General features: G+C 39.2%; 1 protein-coding gene across 3 annotated transcripts in view; it reads left to right on the top strand.

Moving 5' to 3' along the window:
* SLC38A1 (solute carrier family 38 member 1) overlaps positions 1-19,630 on the top strand; it is an 85,070-nt gene that overhangs the window by 39,923 nt on the left and 25,517 nt on the right. For all 3 annotated transcript variants that reach the window (XM_023231182.3, XM_023231181.3, XM_023231180.3), the window contains one exon: positions 248-363. In XM_023231182.3, the coding sequence (XP_023086950.1) occupies positions 248-363 (116 nt within the window). The remainder of the gene's footprint in view (positions 1-247; positions 364-19,630) is intronic.

Raw genomic sequence — 19,630 nt, 5'->3', positions numbered from 1 at the left:
TGGGACAAATCTTTTTAATTCAAGTAGCATAATACCAAAAGCAAAACTACATGTATTCACCAGGATATTCTTCATACCTTATGTATTTTCTCTTGAAATCCATTCAAGGAAATAGCTAGACAACTAAGAATGGATTTCCTTGAATTTTATTTCCATATTGGTTCCTGAGAGTGCCTTAAAGGCTTTGGCTTGATGAACTTTCTTGGGGATTATTTTGCTTAGTGTCAATGTTTGTTTCTTTGTTCAGATTCCAGGTACAACCTCCTTAGGCATGTCTGTTTTTAACCTAAGCAACGCCATTATGGGCAGTGGGATTTTGGGACTCGCCTTTGCCCTGGCAAACACTGGAATCCTACTTTTTCTGTGAGTACTGACGTGCCGGTACTTTCCATTTTAAAACTGAAATTTTTGTATGTTTCTGTTATTACATAGAAGAAATGTGAAATATTTGTAAATAATTTTTTAAATTAACTTGGCTAAGTTACAAGTACGTACTTTGATATTTATTGCTTGAGTGATTTTCCAAAATTTACCTAATGCTTACAACAAGGAGGAAGGAGAAAATCGTTTTATTAATCAAAAATACTGAAATAAGCATTTGTGAAAAGGATTAAAACATTTGAAAATAACTTTTTTGGGTATTTTTGGAGTCTACCTGTAACTTTAAATCTCAGTTAAAATATTAAGAGGTGTTTAACCCCAGCAGTCACCGCTTTGGCATTTGGATTGCTATGAAGCATGTACTACATCGAAGCGCAATTACAAATTTGTTTGTAATAAATATTCAAGAAGCATAGAAATTTTCAGTATTTTGAAGATGAGAAATTAGCATGTACTTTCCCGCTGAGATTCAATGAAAACAAAATGGGCAATTTTCTTTTTAAATAACTTTATCTCAAACTGTTGAATGGGACTTTCTGCAAATGTATGTATGGAGGGCTTATTTTTAGTTGGAACAAGATTAAGAGAGATGATAGAATTTGTACTAAGAAAATTCTCGCCCAGCCTGATTCCCTCTCAAATGTCACGTGAGTGTCAGTGGTGAGGTGAGAGAGAAAGCACTTCTCCCAGGATCTTGCCTTTTGTTCCCTGACTTGAAACTCATGCTCTTCATTGGCCTGGCTAGATAGTCCTTGTTGCCATGTCCTTTTGACAGGAGCATCATTTCCTTAGAAGCAGTGACCGAAATGGTTACTAATCCTACAAAGTGTGGATATCCTTTAAAAATGCATCAAAAACTGAGATAAAAGAATATTACCGCCCATTCCGTTACTCCGGAAACAGAAATGCCCATCCATGTTACCCTGTATTAGGCATTAATATTTTTGTGTGTGTAAACTAACGCATCCTTTCTAAAATTAAAAGACTGTGTAAGATGGTGAATTTGATACATTGTCTTCCATATCGTCAGCCTAATTCAGTGAACCTAACTCTAGCCTCCTCTCTTGATCATCCTGAATGCATCTTTCTAAGTTGTTTTTCTGCTTGAGCTGAGTGTCAGGTTTTAAGATAATATGGCAGAATTGGACAACATATTTCTATGATGATTTTTGGGGGTATATGAGAAATTCTGACTCTCTGAGTATAGTAGACAGCTTGAGGAGCTACACTTCTGGTTTTCGGTGCATTTACATGAGACACCTGAGCGCTACTCCCAACTCCTCTTCTAAATGGCTATGTAGTTTTAAGCAAGTTTCTTAGCCACTCTGAGCTTCAGTTCCTTCCTCTTCAAAACAAGGAAGTTGTGCAAGAAAAATTTCAGAACCAGGCCAACCTCCAAAACACTATGGTTTGTGACTATTTTCAGTCATTCCAAAGCTGGGAATATGTTCAGTTCAGAATGTGTATTACATTGATTTCTTTTTTTAAAGTTATTGCAACATATCAAGTTATAAATTAACCTAGTGTAAAAAGTCAATTCTTTGATGATTGTAACAACAGTAACTCTTGTATCTCTACAAGAGATACAAGTAGTAACTAGTAGTGCCAGTCACTACTCCAAGTGTTTTATGCAGAATCCTTACAATAACTCTACGAAGTGGCTGCTATCATTAATTTCCTGCTTCACAGACAAGGAAAGCACTGAGGCATAAAGGATAACTTTACTTTTGGAATCTCTCTTGATCACCCTTCTGAGGATTTCCTCTACCTCTCTTCTTTGCTAGATCCATTGTTTCCTATATTCCATTTATTCCTCTTTCTGGATTTACTTATGTGCTGTTATTGTTCAGAAAAGGTGACTGAAAATAAAATTTTTTAGAACTTTATTTCTGAAAAATATTTTTATTCTACTTTTACCTTTGATTGGTAGTTTGGTTGGATATTGAACTTTATACTAGCAATAATTTTCATTCAGAATTTTGAAGGTATTGCTCTATTTCCTTCTAGCTTTTTTCTGTTGTGAAGTCCTATATGCTTCTGATTCCTGATCTTTTATATATATCCAGGTTTTGTTAGTTTTTTTTTTTTTTCCAGGAAACTTGTCAAATCTCTTAGTTCCCAATATCCTGCAGTTTCACATGACATGCCTTAAGGTGGGCCTGTTTTCATCAATTGTGTCAGGCACTGGGCACAATCTTTTCTTTCAGATATCCATGGCTTTGGCCGGGCTCAGTGGCTCATGCCTGTAATCCCAGGACTTTGGGAGGCTGAGGCGGTTGGATAACCTGGGAGTTCGAGACCAGTCTGGCCAGCCTTGCCAACATGATGAAACCCCGTCTCTACTGAAAATACAAAACATTAGCTGGGTGTGGGGGTGGGCACCTGTAATCCCAGCTACTCAGGAGGCCGAGGCAGGAGAATCACTTGAACCCAGGAGGCAGAGGTTGCAGTGAGCCGAGATCGCGCCACTGCACTCCAGCCTGGGTGACAGAGCAAGATTCCGTCTCAAAAAAAAAAAAAAAAGAAGAAGAAGAAAGAAAGAAAGAAAGAAAGAAATCCATGGCCTTCAGTTTGGGGAATTTTTGTGTTGATGAATTCCTATTATCCCCAGATTTTGGACCTTCTAGACTAGCCCTCTAGTTTTTTAATCTTTCCTTTATTTTCATTTTTATAATGTTTCACTGTAATTTTTGGGATATGTCCTCAATTTTTCCCCTCTTTATTGAATGTTTTATTTCTGTTACTATTTTTTATTTATAGGAGCTTAAAAACTCTAAGAATGTTTCTTTTTAATATTATTTTGGTTCTGTTTCATGATTTCAATATCTTCTCTGAGGATTCCAATGATAGTTTTTTTCTGCATTATGAAAAATTTAAAAAGTAAAGTAGAGAGAATAGTAGAAAAAGATTTTTATGTTTCATTCCTTCTATGGATGGTTGTTTTAGTCAATCCCCCACCAAGATTGTCTTGAAGCAAATCTCAGCTATTTTATGATTTCATCACTAAATATTTTAGTATATATCGCTAAAATATAAGGACTCTTTTAACTCAATATGTCATACCTAGAAACAAGTCGACAACAGTTCCCTAATATCATCAAATATACAATCAGTATTTAAATTGCTTTGATTATGTTATGTTTTTAAACATTTGAGTTGTTCAAATCAGTATTCAAATAAGGTTCATACAGTGCAATTGGTTGATATGTGTGTTTTAAGACTTTTAATTTATATTTTCCCATTTCTCTCCTTCTATTCTGTGCCATTTATTTAAGAAACTGGGCCATTTGTGTAAAGTTTTCCACAATCTGGATTTTGCTGTTTGTGTCCCTGAGGTACAAGCTGATTTTTGTTTGTTTTGGGGTCTTTCACCTTAGACTCTTCCCTGAGATGTCAGATAATTCCTCTTTATCTGCTATCTTCAAGAATGGGGGGAAAACAAGGCTGATTTGAGCCTGGGACACATGAGTGGGGCTTGTTTGCAATAGCTTCACTTAAGATGCTCTCGAGCCCTTTACTTGGGAACCACCAGGGTCAGTTTGTCTAGGACCCTCTTCTTTGGCTGTTCAGATCACCCAGAGAACAGCTCCCAATCCCCTGTTCTGGGGGCCTTGACCTCACCACCATCTTTCTGGGAACCAAGTAGGGGGAAAGGGCTGGAATGATTATCCCAACAGGCATGTGTTCACTCAGTTCCCAATTTTCATTAGAGTATGCCTCTTCCCCACAAATTGTGCCTTGTCTCTCACCTAGAAACATATATTGTATACTTTCCAGAGAACATATATTCAGATTGTTGTCAGGATGGGAGAGGACCAACCACTCAGCTTTATGGAGTAGGACCTGGTCTGGGGAATCTAGCTATTTCTTGAAAAAAGTTCAACAGATCCTCACTATTTTAGCTCACCCCTTTCATTATCCCCAACTTTCGATCATGTCAGCAGTGCCTTTTAGATATTCTGAGAGGTAAACTAAGTTAGTCTTGGCTTTTTCCACTGCCGATTTGTGGTTCAGGTCTGTCTGCTTTCCAGCATTGAAAATTTCATTATTGTCTACTGTTATATTTTATCCTAGCAGCTTTATGCCTTAAAAAAAATATTTTTACTGGATATCAAGGGAGAGGGAGTAAGTTCTTGTATTCAATCTACTATTCCTAGAATTCAATTGATTTTTAACTATACTGGCTGAGGGATAATTGATCCCCTATCTCATGACACTTTAGTGTCTGATTAAAGCAGGGAATTGTAAAAATTTGCTTTTGTAGTTGAAGGAAGATGTTTCCTGGATGAAACTATTATAGATCATTTAGTTATTTGTAAGACGCACGGATAACAAGCGCAATACACCAAGTCTTCAGGCTAAATCTCATGAAGGTAGTTGTACAGAGACTCAAACTTTAAGTTTCTCACTAAACTTAGAACTCTACTACCTCAGGACAAGGACTCACTCTGTGACTGTTGTAAAACCAGCTGCTCCTACAGCTGCTCAAAGCCAAGAAGCAGTTGGCAGGATCAAGATATTCCATCTGGTACAGGGCTCCATTCCAGACTCACATTGGCCAACACAGGAAAGGAGTCCAAGACTGTCCAGGCTTCTTTGGACCAGCAGCTGGGAAGGCTCCTTGGTGTCTCCCTGAGGCTGGGTGTGGAGTCTTCTCTGCGGTCATCTGGAAACTTGTTGGTGCGATTTCTTTTTCTTGGATGAGTCTGTCGCTCATTTTTTAAAAAACCTATCCATAATGGCTGTCATCCCTGTTTAACACACTCTAATTCAGTTAGATTCAGTGGTGCGGGATTTTGCATTTTTCTGAATTCTGAGGATGCTGGTGAGGACTCTCAATTTATCATAGTTCTGCAGGTATATATCCTCTATGGGGAACAAAGTGGGGCTGGACCCTGAGGCTGCAAGTCAGGGATGTACTGAGGCACAGGTACCTCAGGGTAAAGAGTACCTATTGAGCTGTTTTCCTAGGAGTGAGGACCCAAATAAAAGGCAATAGATGCTAAAGGAATTTCCTGCCACCATAACTTCCTCTTTATCTGAGTCTTACCCATAACTCCAGCATAGCAGAAGTAGGGATTAAAACTCAATATTGACATGGAAGAATGGTAGGTTTTGTTTTGTTACATTTTGTTACATTTTCTAGAGATTTCTATTAAAGGCATATATTTTATAGGAAATTAATCTCTAGAACACATCTCATAGTACTAGGTAAGTGTGACGTTTATTACACTACACAGAATCTGATAAAGCAATAAATGCTTTTTATTTTTCTATAACTTCTTAGCATGTATTATCTTTTTATTTTAATAATGTAGACCTTAAGTTGAAAACCATGAAAAATGAAAGTAGAATTCACAACACTTCTGAGATATCAGTTTATTATTAACACTGGGTTTGTGAACAATCTCTTTGAAATGTTAATTGTGAAACAAAAGTACAATGTGTGTAAAACAATAGTTTAAATTTTATTTGGTTGATTATAATGCCAGAAAAATTAAACAATAGTTTAAATTTTATTTGGTTGATTATAATATAATATTCTTGTTTTCCATTTTCCAACTCATTTGTGCTGTGTTTGTGGGAATGAAAAAGATAATTTGTCTAAAAACAGACTTTGAAAAGTGGTATGCAAGAAGACTTTTATTAGTACCAACGCATAGAGCTGCTAGGAGGAATACATGCATGGTGTGTGTGTGTGTGTGCGTGAATGTGAGAGAGAAAGAGACATGGAGAGAGTGATAGTAGTGTGTGGTGCATAGTACATACTGTAGGTATTTGTTAAAATACTACAGTTAGTATTAGGTAGTCACTAAATAACGACTAACATTTATTGAACAGTATCTATATATGCTACACTATCTTAATCCCCACCAACAACATTATGAGGTAGGTATTAGCCCCATTTTACAGGTAGAGTAACTGAGTCTTAATAACTGACCTGTGATCACACATTAGAAAGCAGGGGAGTCAGCATCCCATCCAGACTTGCTTGACTCCAGAGCCAGCATGATCTAAAACACCGTACCACCTTTGGTGATGCCTTCTTCAGACACCAAAGTTGCATTATTACTCTACAACTTGAGAAAAACGTTATTCTTATCAGTGGATGCTTGCAAGTTAGTACTTACCTTTTACTTTCCAATATAATGTACTTTTAAAATCACCTTATAAAATCAGCCAGTGTTCCTGAATTATCTTGCTAGTGTTCCACCAATAACCACGCCCTTTATTGTCATGAAAACAGCTTGGCAATATCAAGTGTACCAAACTGTAGACTGAGAATGTCAGGTTCCTGTTCACAAGTAAAATGTATGCCTAAGGTGTATTGCGAAACCAATAAATCTCTCAGCTGCTTCATATTTGTCATGTGGGTTCCTGCATGTGCAATTTAAGATTTCCCATTGTTTTCAGGAGTCCTTGAACTCCTGAAAGAAGTAACTAAACATTTTTTAACTCAGAATTAAACACCAAGTAATAGCAAAATCAAATAATACCAAGTCTAAACCTAGGAAACTTGTTAAATAATCATGGTACTTTCATAAAATAGAGTATTAGACTACTACTTAAAAGAGTAAAATAGACTTATATGGGCAGGTGAGGAAAAATCTCCTTCGTTGTAACTGGGAACATAGTGTGTAACACTATGTTACTGTGTAGCATAGTATTATTATTTTTTTTTTTTGAGACGGAGTCTTGTTGTTAATACTGTGTAACACAGTACTATTACATGATTACAAACTGAATATTGGGTGGAAGTGAGCATGGAAGGAGGGTGTGTCTATATGTGTACATTATATTGCTCAGAATATTTGGGGAGGGTACACAAGATAACTGTTGACAGTGGTTACTTCTGGAGAGTGAGAAAGGGTCTAGAGGTGGAGTGGAGATGGAAAGTTTAGAGTCTTTAAATTTATTTTTAACATGCTTTTAGAGGAAAAAAAGCTAGTTGAAAAAATTTGTTTTTTTGAAGAACTTAACACCAGTGCAATAAGACTTTCTCCTTTTCCTCTTGCCTACTAAAAACTTGAGAGAGAAAATATATTTTTGATATAGATAGTTAGCCCATGAAGCTAGAATGAGGACTCTGTCAATGCTGTACCACTTGTTCCAGACTGTATTTTCAATCTCTTCTCCCTTCAGATGACCTCGGCTTCTGCCACACTAACCTTCCCTTTTCTGTACAAGCTGCCTGCCTTGAAATCCTTACCTCGGTCTTTCCACCAGCCCACCCCTACCCTGTCTCATTTCTGTCTTCTGAATCCTCATGGTCCTGGAAGACCTAGATCGGATGTTATCTCCTCCAAAACTGGTTGTCTGATCCTCCCAGGTGGAAGGGAGGTCTCTCTTCCTTTCCTTTTTGGTGTAATTTGTATCTTTCTAATAGTAAGTATCACTTCCATTATTTAGGCATACATTTTACCTTCCCTATTGAACGCTGAGCCCTACAAGGGCAGGATTAATGCCAAATTCTTCCTTGTTGAAATCATCCTCCTCCCCCTAACAAGTTCTAGAACAGCGTTTGCATGTAGCTGCTTCTCGGCGAAGTTTTACTGAAATGAGTGAATGGATATGTAAGAATTAGATTTTGCAAAACCAGAAACAAGGCTTTAGGGCAAAACAGTGGCTCTCATTATTGTTATGAATTTATCAGAGAGGAAAAACATCAACTGAAAGATTTAATTCACTCTCAAAATTTTAGTAGGCTGTGGAGATGTGCTGATAATAATCACAAAGTCAGCATGGGACTGGCTGCTCATTGTCTACTTTCCTAGGAATGCCTCCTTCATTTGAAAATTCAAAATAGTTCTGAGACTACTAAGAAATACTAGATGAAGTTAGTATTGCAAAAGGGCATTTGTTGTTAAATTGCTATTTGGGAAGAGGACAGTAATTGTCATTGTCAGTTACAGCAATTACCTTCACTTTGGTGGATTGTTTACTTAATTGTAGGTGAATTCTCTGGCCCTCTCTCTTTCCCTGTCTCTCTGTCTGTCTCTCAATATTTGCCTTTGTGGGCCATTTGTAATTATCCTACCAACAAAACAATGCACCATTGTATTGTCTATGATCCATGTTTACAAACAAACCAGTAAGTACCCCTTCCAGTAAGGATAAGTCTAAAAATATAAGGGTCTGTGTGAACTGAGATCAGACTACCAGGTTCCTTCTCTCTTTAAATTTAGTGTTTTACAATTGAGCCTACATAAGGAGCAAATAGAAATAGAATTAGAACTATAGATCCATCAGCACATTGCCCTAAGTCCTTGCTCATATATTATAGGAATTTGATCTTTATTATCCCATCGCAAAAAACAGTCTTCTCATTCTATCAGGAGAATCATATTCTTAACCAACTGCACCAGCATCACTTTCTGATGTCTCTAAATATTTTTTAGCAAATTCTACTAAGTTGCAGTGAGATTGCAGCATACCTTTATACAAACTGGGCCTATTCTTAAGCTATCATTGCTTTATTACTTTATACATATGCCAAACAGTTTGAATGACACCTACCAAGATAATAATTTTGCTCTCAGTGGCAACGAAGATGGTCTGTGTGCTATTTATCAAGTTATTCCTTATAAATCGTAAGTCATCTCCTCTATGCATTCCTAAGTGAGCAGTTCTTTGCCTCCTTAGGAAATACCAAACCAGACCTTGTGATCTAAAGACAGAGCAGTTAAGAGGAAGTCAATAAGGAAACCCTGCTCTTCCGGATGATCCTAGGAGGTCCACGGGGCTAGTCACATTCATCTTTCCTCTTGCCAATCAGTTTCTTGTTTTTAGAATTCTTTGAGTTATAGTCACGGTTCCTTAGAAATGATTTGAAGAGAAAATTGTCCTTTGGCTGGCAACAAAAATCGTTGGCCTCAGAGTCTGTTGTTTGGGAGTAATAACCCGGGAGAGGGAGAAATGGCACATTCAGGCTTGCCAACATTTGAAATAATGGACAAGGGACAGTGGCAGTGTCATTGAACTCTATTGAAATCCACTGGATTAAGAAGCTTTTCAGAAATAGGGAAATGGGAAAGTGGTTAGTGTTGCGCTAACAATGAGTGCCTATTTTGTAAACAGAAATAGTTGGCATGCGTAGATGCGTAGGAGATGAGTCCCACCCATTGTTTTTAGAAGTTGAGCAGCTATTGCTAGTTTATGAGTCATCTGTGATGCATCGGATAAGGGGCTTCCAAGAATTCAATTCTCTTGGCCCCAGAAAAGTAGGGTGTGTGTGTGTGTGTGCGTGCGCGTGTGTGCACGCACACATGCACACGCACAAGAGCGTACACCCTGAGTTCACTCAATCCTATTTATGCTGAGTTGCATCAGGTGCCTTGGTCCTATCCAGGGACAACAGTGTGACCTCTGTTTTGGTACAGTGTATTTTTCTTAGCCTGCAACAGGCAACTTAACTATACTGGCTATGGTTTGACAGCATTATTCACCTCATGATTTGTAGAATGCCTTTACTCGTCTGGTTTACAGTAGGCCAGGTGTGTGTTAGCACAATAGAGCAGGTTAAGTATGGTGCAGAGAGCTGGATTTTCAAGGTTAGCTTGAACTTTTATTACTCACGGAGTGGTAGTTGGTTTAATTGGAAAACTGCTACTTTGTGGGCCAGTTAGTTTTGCTTTGTTCTCTGGCCACAGACTTTACCTTATGTCAGGCACATGATATCAAAGATCTACATCTATATCAGGGGTCAGCAAGGGACAGCCTGCAGACCAAAGCCACCCGCAGCCTCCTTTTGTGTGGCTGGCTAGGTAAGATTGATGACTTTAAATTGTATAAAGGACTCTAAAAAAGAAAAGATAGTTATAAAGTGTACATTGTTTCATCAGATCTTTATAACGACCCTGTTAATCACCCCCATTTTATAGATAAAGAAACTGAAACCGCCTTTGCAAAATCATAACTGAGGAAATTATGACAGTGAAAGACATCAGACCTAACCGACTCTACCTTGCTTTAACCCTTAAGCTGTCCTTGTTCATTCCTGGGCATAGGCCGAACTAACTTTGGGAAGGAATTCAGTTCATGGTTTGACTCTGAAACAAAATTGGTAACAGCCCTTTTCCAAAAAGACCCCCTTCTTGCCTGGGGTCCAGTCTGCCTTTGCAGGACTAACAAATTAACTACACGGTTAGAAATTACAGTTTAAGAGTCATGCAGCCTCTGGCTCCAAGAGTCTGAACCGCCCCAAATTGCTTCTGGGGGTAACATCACTATTGTGAAACCTAAGCTCAGTGCTTGAGAGATTTTGCAGAGTTGTGCTCAGTGGATCAGCTGACACCACCCAGACTGGTAATCTGGCCCAACCAGTTCTGCCATCACACCCAGGAACAGAAGACAGCAAGAAAATCTCACTTCAACCCCCTATGATTTCACATCCAACCTAACCAATCATCACTCCCCACTTCCCAAGCCCCTAGCCGCCAAATTATCTTTAAGAACTCTGATCTGCGAATGCTCTGGGAGACTGATTGGAGTAACAATAAAACTCCAGTCTCCTGCATAGCTGGCTCTGTGTGAATTACTCTTTCTCCATTGCAATTCCCGTCTCTCGATAAATTGGTTCTGTCTAGGCAGCAGGCAAGGTGAACCCCTTGGGCGATTACAAAACTAAAATTAACAGACAGGTTGAGTAACTTGCCCAAGATGACTGATATCTGTGAAGAGGAGAGCAACAAGTCTATTGGGTGCTCCTCTTAAGCCTCCTGTTTCTCCTTAAATGTGCTTTGTTACCACAAAAACAGAATGGGAAAATATGAATGAAACCCCCAATCCACCTTTCTACTGGAACAAAAGTCCCATTGAGAACAGCATATTCCTTTATTTCAAGTCACATGGGGTTTTTCTGTCACTCAAGAGTTAACATCTTTAGAGTATGATAAAGAGTAAGGATTTAGGTTTGAGGAGAAGGGAAATGACTTGTCCTTATGGAATGGTAAAAGAGGAACAAGGACACATCAAGAGTGTCAAGAGTTATAAATGGAGCACCCACAAAACCCACAACCCTCTACCCACTATAGGTTAAAAACAGGAAGTGGTAGTGGTACATGGCTCTCTTTCTTACTGGTACAACATCCTCATTTAAGCTCAGACCTGTCTTTAACTTTTTTACAAAGAACCAACTAAACTAAAATTCTATTTTTACCGGCATACTTCTTTTAGATTCCTCTTTCTTTTTAGGATTATATTAGATACTATTTGAATTGGCCACCAGCAATGCATATTTCTTTTTCTAGACAAAACAAAATACCTAACTGACAGTGAGGCTAGTTTAAGAGAAGCTTTGCACCACAAAACTTAGATTTACCTACAAGGAAAGAAATGGAATGAACTGTTCAAATAATTGGTCTCCACCTGTTTCCTGCCTGGCCTTTTAAAACCACCCATTTAATTCCCTAATCTAATTTGTAAGCATTATACATGATCACATGCTACAAAGTCACCGTGTGCTGGTCTTCTGACCCTCAGAATTTTGAAATTTGATCAGAATTTAGTGATTAAGAAATCCACTTTGGGACTGAATAATTATCTACTCTTTTCTGTAAGTGTTTTGTGATCTCCTTAATCAAACAGGGACTATATTAATGAGCTTGGGACTTAAACAAATGCAACTCTCCCCTAAAAAGGGGTTAAAATAATAATATGGTCACTTGAAAAGTTCTTTATATTTTTATTGTAAAACTAAGATAATCATTAAACCATTTTGAAAATGCATAAAATAAATGAAATAAAGTATAAAGAAATCACTCAAAGTCTCTCTGTTCAGAGTGTTCAGGCTCACCTTAGACAAGCTCTATTAACATTGCAACGTATTTCATTCTAAGATTTTTGTTTTGTGTTTAGGTCTTATTTTTTACAGTGTTATTCCTCTATAGATGTTTGACTTTAACAGACAATGCAACGTGATGGGTAGGGACTTTGGAGTCATACTACCAGGGTTTGAGTGCTCTGACACTAGCTGTGTGACCTTAGACAAAATATGTAACCTCCCTGGTTACCTTATTTACCTTATCTGTGAAATAAGGATAGTAATAGTACTACTCATAAGTGAAGCATTTTAAAAAGTGTGTAGAATGGGCCTGACATAGAGTGAATACCCCAACATTTGATATTATTAATGATCAGTAAAGTGTTTTATTAATTATATTGAATACCTTAAGGTAAATTAAAGAGCTTGACAAAACCCATTTTCATATAAAAGATCATTTTGAATTTTTCAAACTATTCAACATTTTCATATGAATTTAGGGGCTCAGAACACCTTGTCCCTCTCTCTTCACTTTTGGGCCTGCCTCTTTCCATCTGAGCTCTCATTAAACAAAAGATTTTTTTTTTTTTTTTTTTTTTTTTGAGATGGTGTCTCACTCTGTCGCCCAGGCTGCAGTGCAGTGACATGATCTCAGCTCACTGCAACCTCCGCCTCCCAGGTTCACGCCATTCTCCTGCCTCAGCCTCCCGAGTAGCTGGGACTACAGGCACAGGCCGCCAAACCCAGCTCATTTTTTGTATTTTAGTAGATACGTAGATATGGGGTTTCACCATGTTATCCAAGCTGGTCACGAACTCCTGAGCTCAGGCAATCCACCCATCCCGGCCTCCCAAAGTGCTGGAATTACAGGTGTGAGCCACCACGCCCGGCCAGGATTCTTCTTCTGTGTCTCTTTCCTCACCCCTTAAGTCTCCCATTGGCATTGCTTCCCTGGGCCAGAAACCACTATTCCTGTCCTTGAGCCTCACTGAGAGCCTCTGGTCCCTCACTTAAACCTTCTACTCATGCCCTACTTCCTGTTTCCACTGGCTGGCTGTCACACTGGCCTGGAAAACCCCTGAAGCTGAGCTTTCCAACCGCATAGACAGAGCGACACCAAATTCTTGGTCTCTATTCTCAGTTGGGTCCTCCCCACTGTCCAACCCCTCCATCATTTTCAGCTATTGTTCTAGTCTCTTCAACAGTGTTTTCAAATCTTTATACAGGTATTTCCCCTAGAATAATTGGGGGTGGGATGGAGAAGCAGGGAGAGTTGGTGGAGATGAAAGATGAGCAGGAAAGTGCAGGGTGAAGATGCAGGAGGGTTGAGACCCTTGAGAAGGTAGACAGGAAGTAAGATGTAGAAGAGGGTGAGGGAGAGGCCAGCAACAGCAGAGAGGAGTGGAGAAAGATAGTTAAACTAGCCCAGAACTGATGCATTTCCTATGGTTTGTCTGAGTTTCTTGTCCTGGATTCTAAATTTTCCTTGTAAATACTCTGCCTCAACCAGCAGCATGTCTGAAAGTTTTGGATTGAGGGCTGTGGGTTAACAGAAGACAGTGATAGATCAAAGGAGGACTAGTAATAAAGACCACTTTTACCCCAGCTCAAGGAGTTTTTATATGTACTAGCCTGCTTATTTAATTGAGGATAGTAAAAGTTTTATGCTTCTAACTGGATTTAGAAGAGGAAGAATTACATATTTTAGTAAGCCTCAGATCCCTTTTGGAAGGAGTGAAACATGGGGGAGGGGAGGTTGAAAATAATATTTAAATATGTTTCCTGCTGAAACAAATAATGCTTGAGGTGGGTGGATCACCTGAGGTCAGGAGTTCGAGATCATCCTGGCCAATATGGTGAAACCCCTTTCTACTAAAAAAATACAAAAATTAGCCAGTTGTGGTGGCACGTACCTGTAATCCCAGCTACTCAAGAGACTGAGGAAGAATTGCTTGAACCTGGGAGGCAGAGGTTGCAGTGAGCCAATATTGCACCACTGCATTCCAGCCTGGGTGACAGAGCGAGACTCTGTCTCAAGGGAAAAAAAAAAAAAGTAATGCTTGAGGAAGTCAGCCAAAAGAAGTAAAAGAAGTAGACGAGACCTTACTTTTCATACTAGAAGCTAGTCAGCATCGCACAGCAATGAGAATGATTCAGCTGTAAGTGATTTCTTCACTGCCACCTTACCTGGGTAGCCGTGGGGTCTGTGTTTACAGGTAACTGAGCTGCAGTGTTGGCACAACACCTTACCACAGACAGTGTGGCAGGTGATGCACACAGCACAGTGGACTGAGAAACAGAAAGAACTGGGATGTATACGCCACATGGCCAGAACTCAGCGCTTTCAGCCTTGCTGCTTCCAGGGAGGTCCATGGACCAGTAGCAGCAGCAGCATCTGGCAGCTTGTTAGAAATGCTGAATCTCAGGTCCTGACCCATGACTTGATCCATTTTAACAAGATCCTAATTTGCACACACGTTAAAGTTTGAGAATAGCTGCTTTCAACTTGGCAAGGGAGAGTCATGCTAGGGAGGGCTGCTGGTAACGGTTCCCTCTTCTTTGGGGGAGGAATGGGTCCTGGAGGAGTTGAAAGCACTCAGCTGCACAGCAGCCCCAAACACCCCCATCTGAGCTATTTCTGGATCTGAAGCAGTGAGGGCTGTTTTACCTCCACCCCTACCAAAGGCTCTGATGCTGTGTTGGGAGGATGTCATATGATTTGTTGCTGTGTAGCTAGGCTTTTAAAATATAGTCTTGTCTCCCTTAAAGTGTCCTGAGGTTGGTTTTTGTTTGTTGGTTGTTTTTTGTTTATTTGTTTGTTTGGGGATATCCTTTATATACAATAAAATTTCCCAATTTAAAGGGTGAGATTTGTTAAGTTTACCCAAATACAGTTGTGAAATCACCACCACAATCACGGTATAAAACATTTCAATCACATTAAATGTTTTGGTTTTATTTGTTGTCACAGCTTTCCACTTTATTAGCATATGGTACTTTTAAATATGAAAATAATAATAACATTATTCATACAATCTTTGGGTAAATTATGGAGACCAAATAATTACAATTCTGTTAATATGATTCAAAACATTGACAAATAACGTTTTTTTAGATGTTCATTGTTTAAAAGATGAGTCAAAATTTTCTTGCAGCAAAAAGAGTAAATATATCTAGGACCACTGTCAGAAATCTTTTTCTTTTTTTCTTTTTTTCCTCATGCCACTTTGTCTAAAACACTATCAGAAATCTTTTTAAAAATCATGGAAAGCAAGAGTATCCCCAGAGGATTAGAAATAGGCTAATTTAATCCCAACTTTCAAAAATGGCAAAAAGTAGATGCCAAGAAATAGTGTAGAGAAAATTATTAAATGGCTTGTTTATGTGCAATGACTGCAGAAAACATTGCTCTGTAGAGACCAACAGAGTTTTTGTAAATAGTCACTAAACTAGTATCATCTTTTGAGATAAGGTGAGCTAAGTAGATCACAGGAGTATCTTCATAGAGGGAGACTTGATTTTAGTTAAGATATTTGGCGTAATCTCACATAACTTGCCAATGAGATTCTAATGTTTGTAAATTCATTGATTCTCAGTGAAGACTCTGTTATGTGTGTGTTTGATGTTGAATGTAAATAGGTGAATTAAGCTGTCATGGTCTGTCTTATAATCTAGTGATGGAGACACATAATAACACAATAAAATAAAAAGATTACTCTGGCTGCTGGGTGGAAGATGGATGTGAGGAGACAAGTAAAGGGAGACAAGTAAAGATGATCACAGTTATCCAGAAATTAAAGATGATGGCTCACACTAGAGTGGAGATGGGAACAAAATGCCTGTGGATTTGGGATCAATTTTGGAGGTAGAAATGATAGGGCACTTGCCAATGAACTAGATATAAAGGATGAGGGAATGGGTGAGAGATAAGATCAACTTCCAGGCTTCAAGCAGTTGACTGGACAATGGGCCATTTCCAGATGGTCTTGTTCTATTCACAGTTGATACCAGTGACTTGGATGAAGGTACACTTAAGATATGAAGTTAGATGCAGTGGTTAATATATAAGTAAAAAGGATCAACAATTTAAGAAGAGATCATGAGACTTGAAAGATAAAATGTGATGAAAACAAATATAGGTCTTGCACTTAGCTTCAAAAACTAACAAAAAAAGTACACAAGATAGAATTAGGAAGACAGTCTAGTAGCATTCACACCAGAAGCTCAAAAAGAATGAAAAGTGTGTGGTTACCATAAAAATGAATTCCAAAATAGATCATCTTGAAAGAAGAAAGATGTCCGACTCAAAGAATTTCAAAATCCTATCATGCTTTGCACTGTTTGGACCAAATCTGATGTTATAGCATTGTGTTCATCTCAGCACATAGCCTTTAAAAAGGATGGTTGAGGAACTGGACCATCGCTGAGATGTAAACAGCCCAAACACTTCATCACATGATGAACAGTTCAAAGAATTAAAGATGTTTGAGTTAAAGAGCACAATCTTAAAATGAGCACCCTCAGGACTGTTAGGTAGGAGAGGTGTTAGATTTCAAGTAGATTCAGATAGGTCCAGAAGGTAAAATGAGGACCCAAGGATAGAAGTAGCAACAGTGATTTCAGCTGAGCCTCAGTTCCAGGCAAGGAACTTTTCAGAAACAGAATGGGTTGCATAATATGTCCCCTTTTAAAAGACACTTTGTAGACCTGGATGCCTGTGTGTTGGCATGGAGTGTAAGGGTTTCCCGTCCTGGGTGAAAACCCTGTGCTGGACTAGGTCCTCTCTGAAAGTCTCTCCCTGCTTCAGGAGTCTAAAATTCTAAGTTTCTTCTCAGGAGACTCAAAAATCTACTAGAATGTCCTGCACCACATCTTTCATAATGTTGCTGACACAAGGACTCTTGAAGGTTCCTGACCACATTCTTTGCGATTCTAACTGTCTTGCCACCCCTTCCCCATGACCCATGTACAGTTACATGCTCTAGATCTTCCCCTCAAAGATGAACATAAGTCTGAAATATCAACACCTTGGCAGCCCTATTATCAATCACTGAGCTGTAGTCCCCATGTAAGTACGCCTTTTTTAGCAACCAGTTTTTGTCCCAGCCATATTAATACTTGTGGTCGGTGGTTAACAATGTTGAAGCTTAAATTACATCCAGATGAAATTTTTAAAAGGAATCACTTGTGTTCCTCTGTGTTAGCACAGGAATCCCAGCATGTGTTTCTCTTCCAGGAAACCATAATTATATGTACAGATATCTACCTGGACAATTAGGGGCATAATCATGCTCTAAACAGAAGTGTTCAAACAAGTCAATACGTTCTGTCCAGTTATTCCTCTTTCGTCTTTCTCTTAGGTGTCATGGTTTCTGTGTCTCAAGACATCTATGATTTGATTTTTCTAACCCTGTCTAGGATCTATTAGGGTCAACTAGACAACATAGTCCTTCCTTCTAAGAATCTGAACAAGGAGGCAAACTTTCTAAATTTTAATCCTATTAATGCCAGATTCTGGTATAGGCTAAAGTATTCTTAGAATTTTACTTTTACAGTTTGCCTCTTAGTGATCTGATAGAAAAGGGGGTTTTCCTTTATAGTAGTTTTCAGTCTTAGAAGAGAAGATCTACATTTGGGAAAGGACTAAGAAGAGAGTCTTTGCAGATCAGACAGTTAAAAGCAAAACTGTCAGACTCTGAGTACTCTGAGGTGCAGTGTTATGTCTCTTAAACATGGGAGGGGGTTGTTTGCATCACTGTGGGAGCACCTCATTCTGTTGTGTTTAAGTGGGGTGAGGAAGATAAGTGAATACTACTAAACTCTTCCCTAATCAACACTTTTCTCCCACTTGAAAAGGGGATAGAGCAGTTTATAGTGCTCAAAGGGCCAGATGCCACAAGCATCATCTACAAAGAGATTCAACACATAGATTGTGTTAAGACACAGCCATGTGCCAGAACCATGTGGTTGCGGGGGCTACTGACTGAGGGAACACAGCAAATGTTTCCTTAGAATGTTTCTTTTGCTAATAAATACCGAGTTCTCCAGGGTTAGGGCCTTTTGTAAATCATTAGGTAAATATTCATAATTATCCCCTCCTGCTAGGCACATAGATAGTTCCTACAAGGTCATAGTCTTTATACATTAGCCTTGGGCCCATGAGAAAATCCCTTTGCTCACCTTTGGTCCCAGCAGAGTAGACCCAGTAGGGCACATGGTCACTCCCAAATAGCATCTGGCTCATCCTAAGATATCACTTATTTTATCCCTGCTAGGAAGCCTGCACTCTTCTGTGCCACACGGAAATCTTCTAGGGCCTGTCACATGTTCATGTAGAAGCGGCTACTTAGTGTTGTGTCCCTGAAAACACGAATGAACTCTGCAGGAAACCCAAAGCTTGCTTCTTTGACATAAATATTGCTTATCTTGCTTGATGGGAAAAAAAAATCATGCCACAATTAGGTCCTGTATCTTACTCTGTGACAGAGCATATCAAATCCTGTTCCATTACGTGTCTCAGAACTACTGCGTTGGTTAATAAATGCTTGCTCTCCGTTTCTCACATCCCTCAACCTGAAGAGATAATAAGTGACCTACCCTCTTAATCAGTGTATTAGTCCATTTTCATGCTCCTGATAAAGACATTCCTGAGACTGGGTAATTTATAAAGAAAAAGAGGTTTAACAGACTCACAGTTCCACGTGGCTGGGGAGGCCTCACAATTATGGCAGAAGGCTAATGGCACATCTTACTTGCCCACAGATGAGAGAGAATTGAGAGACAAGCAAAAGGGGTTTCCCCTTATTAAAAGAAACCATCAGATCTTGTGAGACTTATTCACTACCACAAGAACAGTATGGGGGAACTGCCCCCATGATTCAATCATCTTCCACCGGGAATTATGGGAGCTACAATTCAAGATGAGATTTGGGTGGGGACACAGCCAAACCATATCAATCAGCCTCCTCACTCAAGGATTTTAGGGAAATAAGTCCAGATCTGAATGCACTTCCTTATCAATCATATCTTAACTTAAATTCCCCTTTATTGGCAGATCAGCTGGGCCTTTACGCAAAGTGTTAGGTCTTTCGTTCTTTCTCCTAGTGTTTGTTTTGCCTCTGCTGAGCTCTGTCCCTCGTTTGCTTGCTGGCCAGTTTCTGGCAGTTCATCTGTTCTGCTGTTGACCATTCTGTACACCCGGTTTATCTCCTCATGGCTGCCTCGTATGTGGGAGAAACAAAACGCAGTAGGATCGTAGACAGCTGAGGAGCAGTCATTCTGCCTGGGGCCAGGGAAGGCGACTGAGGAGTTGGTATATGAGCTGGGGCCTAGAGCAGCCTTCAACAGGTGTGCTGGGAGGGGGAAGAGCCAGGTGGAAGCAGCCCACGCAGAGCGAACGGCATGATGTGCCAAGTGCCTCTCAACAGCACTTGGCGGAAAAATAATTGCTTTTAATGACTCAAACGTAGAGTCAATTGCAGTAATGTA

The sequence above is a fragment of the Piliocolobus tephrosceles genome, chromosome 10, assembly GCF_002776525.5.
Source record: "Piliocolobus tephrosceles isolate RC106 chromosome 10, ASM277652v3, whole genome shotgun sequence".
Lineage (NCBI taxonomy): Eukaryota > Metazoa > Chordata > Mammalia > Primates > Cercopithecidae > Piliocolobus > Piliocolobus tephrosceles.
This window is presented reverse-complemented; position numbering and strand designations above follow the sequence as displayed.